The 6235-nt window shown below is 39.5% G+C and overlaps 1 protein-coding gene across 1 annotated transcript; it reads left to right on the top strand.

The window, feature by feature from the left end:
• The first annotated feature begins 87 nt into the window (after window positions 1-87).
• Window positions 88-4701, top strand: LOC108381948 (fibroblast growth factor receptor homolog 1). Its single transcript, XM_017638345.1, has one exon. It carries the CDS (start codon window positions 704-706, stop codon window positions 3128-3130), a length of 2427 nt encoding a protein of 808 aa, XP_017493834.1. The 5' UTR covers window positions 88-703; the 3' UTR covers window positions 3131-4701.
• The last annotated feature ends 1534 nt before the right edge of the window (window positions 4702-6235 follow it).

Raw genomic sequence — 6235 nt, forward strand, 5'->3', positions numbered from 1 at the left:
TCTTCAGAGAAAAATATATAATATCGTAAGCTTCTAAAAATGTTTTATTATTTCGTTTCCTGTTTTTGTTTTTATATTGCAGAGCCCTTTGAAAAGCCAACAATTCTGTCATCAAACAATTTGACAACTGCAATACCGCAGATAAGCGTCAAAAATAAAAGAAGTAAATCCATCAACAGCAACAACAGCGAGACTCCACCGCAAGCCAGAAAATACACCAAAGTAGCAACAATATTTCGTCGGTTGTATGGTTGCATCATTTAGATATTTCCGCTTCAAAGGTGATTGTCACATGAAATCGCTCAGTCGATCATCGCAGCGGCGCAAAGTAATCAAACATCAAACGTCGAACACCAAATGATAAACGGGAAAAACACATGTTGCTTCCAATCCAAAAAAGTGCGTGCAAATGCAAAGCCAGCAACAACAATTGTAGTAACTAGAAGTAGAACAGCACCCAACAACAAGTATAGCTTCTCTAAGTGGTAAAGAAGCAGTAATAAATTAAAAGAAGAAATAGAAAGTCTCAAATTAAAAGAAACTAAAGTGGATTTCCGGTGAATCAAGAAGTCATCCGAAGAACTAACAACGCGCGCTCAAGAGGCTAGAGCAGCCGAATGACGAAACCATATTCACAACACATGTGTCAACGTGCACCCCTTGCGAGGCATTTACAAAAATAAACAGGCGGGTGCAACTAAAAATGGATTCAACACGCGACACACCTACAAACATTGCAAAAACAACGAGTACAGTGCACAACGAGACTACAGCAACAGACAGCCACAACCACTCGGGCTGCCGCTGGAGGCAAAGTACGGGTGCCACAGTCATAGACTCCGACAAGACGAGCCATAAACCACAGCATCGTCACATAAATTACAAAAATAGACGCCATCGTCGCAGCGAAGTTGCCACAGCAACCAGCAGACGAACAAATGCGTTCAGTAGCCGCGCAGGAATAGTCATACGCGCAGCTACACCCGCAATGGCTGCATTTACGGAACTCTTTAAGCTATTCACTTTCAGTATTCTTTTGTTTTGTATTTTGAATCGGCTCGATCCGGTGTTTGCCCGGAAGCCCACTTCACAGGAGCTAAACGATTACGACGATAGTATATTCGAGGTGCAGAAGCGTAGCGAACAGGATGTTAATGCAGAGACAGCAGCTGAAAACGGCGACATCGACGGCATTGGCGGCGAAGATGGAGGCGGTCAGGCGAGGAATGGTAGCAAGTCAATCCCGGATTTCGCACCACGCTTCAAGTCGTCAAAGCCTCCTCCGAATATATACTCAAAACCTTCGGGCAGTTATATACAGTTAACATGCCCGGCTGTTGGTAAACCAGAGCCAAACATCACGTGGACGCGCAATGACACAAAGATCAACCGTCATATGGGACGCGTTAAGAAGTCAAAATGGGCTATCAACATGGAGGATCTGGTGCCTGAGGACTCTGGCGTATACAAGTGCAGGGTGTGTAATTACCTGGGTTGCATTGAACATGCAACAAAGCTGATCATCAGTGATCGCGTCAACCACAAACCAATCATACTAAAAGCTCCAGCTAATCTAACATTGCCCTTAAATGCAAGCGGCCAAATGGAATGTGTCTTTCTGTCAGACCTTTACAGCAAGAAAACGTGGACTTTCACGCCATGCAACAAGACTGCATGCTCGAAGAATTACACCTTTTTGAAACACGCTGAAGACATAGACATTTTGAATTTTACGAATGTCACACCTATTAATGAAGGCTGGTACACCTGCATCGAAATGAATGGCCTGGGCCAATCCTACAGCAAAGCCTACATGCATGTGCAAGACCCGAGTGTACGCGCTGTAACGAAATTTATGCACGGATATGAGATTTGGGGTGTCGTGGCCGTCATGGTGCTACTGGGGTTGGTCTGCATCACATTCTTCGTATATGTGTTGCGCAAAGTTAAACACGAAAAGCTACTCAAACAACGCATTGAAACAGTGCATCAGTGGACAAAGAAAGTGATCATTTATAAACCGCCAAGTGGCGATTCCAGCGGCTCGATGGACACCATGATAATGCCGGTGGTGAAAATCGAAAAACAACGCACAACCGTGTTGCAGAGCTCCAACTCGGAGCCGGCACCATTCAATGAGTATGAGTTCCCGCTGGATTCGAACTGGGAAATACCGCGCTCGCAGCTGATACTAGGCGCTACACTGGGCGAAGGCGCTTTTGGCCGCGTCGTCATGGCCGAAGTGAATAACTCTATTGTCGCCGTTAAAATGGTGAAAGAAGGACACACCGATGATGATATTGCAAGTTTAGTGCGCGAAATGGAAGTTATGAAAATCATCGGTAAGCATATCAATATTATCAATTTGCTTGGCTGTTGCAGTCAAAACGGTCCACTTTACGTGATTGTTGAGTTCGCACCACATGGTAACCTAAAGGATTTCCTCAACAAAAATAGGCCGCTAACTGCAGGCACACTGAAAGATTATGGCGATCAACAGCATCAGTTGCCGCTACCAAAGCACATTCTAACCGAGAAGCATCTCATTTCGTTCGCCTTCCAGATCGCGCGCGGCATGGAGTACTTGGCATCTCGGCGTTGCATACATCGCGACTTGGCCGCGCGCAATGTATTGGTTAGCGATGACTATGTCATGAAGATTGCTGACTTCGGTTTGGCACGCGACATACAGGACACCGACTACTATCGAAAGAATACCAATGGTCGTTTGCCCATCAAATGGATGGCGCCAGAATCGCTGCAGGACAAATTCTATGATTCGCAAAGTGATGTCTGGTCTTATGGCATACTGCTCTGGGAGATTATGACTTTTGGTGCACAACCATATCCCACCATCATGTCCGCCGAAGAGCTTTACAGCTATCTGATGTCAGGGCAGCGTATGGAAAAACCGCCTAAGTGCTCACTGAACATTTATATGCTAATGCGTCAGTGTTGGCATTTCGATGCCAGCGCGCGACCCACTTTTGCTGAGATCGTCGAGAACTTAGACAAATTGCTCTTGGCAAATGAAGATTATCTGGACGTGGCCGTGGCGAATCTGGAAACGCCCCCCTCATCTAGCGACGAAGAATCGGATGTTGAATCTCTGCGCTATCACTACAAATGAACTATACGTGGTAGTGCGGAGACTGTGTATCCAAAGGTTGTATGTAAATAGAAGCACAATGGCGTTTACGAAATCCGTGCGCTGTCACACACACACGCGCACTCTTTAGAATTAGCTAACGAAAGTATTTAAACACTCGACATTATGCGAGCTCAAACTACTTGTAAGTGTAACAGTTAAGGCTTATGTAACTACATATGTATATTCTAGTTATTACGTAACAATAGATATCAAATAGTATAAAATCTCTAAGGGCGCTGTTAAGCAGACGGTCATATGATCCCCGGTCACGGAACTTTTTCTCTAATTTTTTCCATTTTTACTCTCTTTGCCCAACATGATGTTCTGCAGAGGGTCAAACGACCAGCGTACTTCTTTAGCTCGGTTGCATTTCTTTGGTATATTATTTTACTATATTTTAAATATCGCACACTAAATCAAAAACCGTCACAACTCAAAAAATCCTAAATGTTCAGCAGAGGCAAAAAACTGTTGATGCTGCGCAATCGACGCAAGCAAAACTAAGAAGTTTTAGTAGTATTTTTCCAGTTAAAGAAGATAGTGATGAAGAAAAAATTTTCGCGGACGTTTTATGGAAAAAAAATAAATTTTGACAAATTTTGTGTTGTACCAGTTTTTTATTTAGGGTGCGATATGTGTTATGATATGACGTAAAAAAATAAGAAATGGCATATGTATGTATGTGTACAAAAACATGTCAAAAGCAAACAAAACAAGAGTTGCTATCATTAGGTTTATTCTACATATGTACATATGTATATACTACTTTGTACACATCTGCAGCAAAGATGTAGCATTCTGGTACTAAAAGGAGAAATGGTATGAAAAATACTCCATTTCGCTACTAAGAGGAACAAATAGTAAATTGTATTCATAAGCCAACCCTTTTTTGATCGGTTATTCGGTCTCAGCGGGCTGGTCAAATTTGAACCGATTGGTCATGCGTTCAGTTCTCTCGCTCGCTCTTAATTTTATCGTTGTGCAGTGAGAGCAACAACAATTGGTGACCAGGGATCATATAATCGCCTGCGTAACATCGCCTTAAGTGAGAATATTGAAGAAACCAAAGGTAAAATACCAAAAATTAGTTAAGAAACAGGCTACAATGGCCAATTGTGCAATCCGCAGCTCAAAATAATTTACAAATATCTTTGTACTTGTATGTCTTAAACCTAATACCATTGTATCCTCCGGCAATTAAATTTGTATTTCATGTATGTATGTATTTCTATTCATTTGTAAGGTATGTAAGGACATACTCATACTCCATAAGACTAACTGTGCTAAAAACTGGTGCAACAAAAATAGTGATTAACGTATCCATGGACTCCTCCTTCCCCTATAAAGTATGTTATCGATAACATATTCTCCTTCTTCCATTTGATAATTCGTATGTATCAAATTATATTGATAAGCATATCGTAAGCCATGATTTTGTACTGAGCAATAGCTATTTAATGTCCATAAAAATCCCAAGCATATGTACTATATACATATCTATTTACATACGTATGTACATAAATACCAATTTCATACATACAAATTCAAGTATTTACTCGTATACATATACATATGCATGTATTTTTGTATATTCGCACGCAGCTACGCCTCATAATAAGTATGTATGTATGTATTTAAATCGAAGAAATAAATATGCAATTTGTAAGAATTCTACGAAATTTTTTTAGTGAATATTATTAAATGAATATTTATGTATCTAAAGGCCAGCACCATGCAGTGGTACATCGATGCACAGTGTGTCGTGTGGAACAAGCTAGGTTGAAAAAAATAGTTAAGCATTTTTAGAAGACGGTAATTTATCAACATAAAAAATATCCGCAAAGCTCTGATTCAAAAGTTTTTTTATTCTCTACATTCTTACTGGAACTCAAAAATATTTTAATAGATTTTCATACTTTCTGAAAACCTCATTGTGGAATTGTGTGATTTCCTATAAATTTTTAATAATGGATCATATTGCTGGTGGTATTTATTACAACTTCTCAATTAAAACAAACTGTGGACTATTTGTGATATTGTGAAAATTGGAAAAACTTCTATATATAAACTTTTTTATTTATAAATTTTAAATTTTTTTGCCCAACAAATCATATTAAACAATCTTTATTGAGGTAGAGGCCGTTTTGTATGAAAAATTATTGTGGAAAAAACCACAATAGTTTTATAAACGGTAGAAGTTATAGCTGCAATTTTTGAGATCGCCACATCTCCTCATCAGACTTCTTCAACGAGTTCACTGGGATTCGACCCAGCCACCCTACCCCACTGCGCTAAGTTCGCCTTAAAAAGTGTTGTTCCTTTTTTCCACTTTTTCAAATGTGAACCCAGCTACAATCAAGGGTAGCTATTCTGCTGCCGAGCAGAGAGAAAAAATACTTCAAAATATTTCAGCGAGTGAAAATCTAAAGTTTTAGTCATGCAACGCTCTGTTTACACCAAACAAAAATCAGCCGTTAAGCAAAAAAAGGAAACAAAAACCAAATGCAACAAAAGTAGTGCCATTTGCATATTTAAATAAAGGTTATCTGAACCAACGAAAGGTAAATGACATTTAACACTAAAAACACCAAAGCAGTCAAATGACCGCAATCACAATTTTGATAGAACATATTATCCGAATGGTTTCATGACTTTTAATACTCCGACCAGTGCACGAACTTTACCACTAAATTGGTAGATCTCCCAGCTTTTTAGCTATATTATATTTTCTACCATTGCTACCAACAAAGGCTAAAAATCTACCAAAATTTTCGGCACCCTGAAATTGTGCATATGGAAACTGTGCATACGAAATAATGCATATGAAAAAAACCGAAATAATGCATACGAAAAAAACCGAAATNAAAACCGAAATAATGCATACGAAAAAAACCGAAATAATGCATATATGCACAGTTTCGGTTGAAAACCGAAATAATGCATATGGTAAAAACCGAAATAAAGCATACATGCACAGTTTCGTTTGAAACCCGAAATAACGCATATGAGAAAAACGAAGTAATGCATACATGACAAGTTTCGGTTCAAAACCAAAATAATGCATATGACAAAAACCGAAGTAAT

This window comes from Rhagoletis zephyria, unplaced genomic scaffold (assembly GCF_001687245.7).
Source record: "Rhagoletis zephyria isolate East Lansing unplaced genomic scaffold, Rhagoletis_zephyria_1.1 Rzeph_scaffold_24498, whole genome shotgun sequence".
Taxonomy (NCBI): domain Eukaryota; kingdom Metazoa; phylum Arthropoda; class Insecta; order Diptera; family Tephritidae; genus Rhagoletis; species Rhagoletis zephyria.

Bases quoted from the DNA above. Each gene is read 5' to 3' on its own strand.
- LOC108381948 (XM_017638345.1), top strand. From the start codon at position 704: ATGGATTCAACACGCGACACACCTACAAACATTGCAAAAACAACGAGT.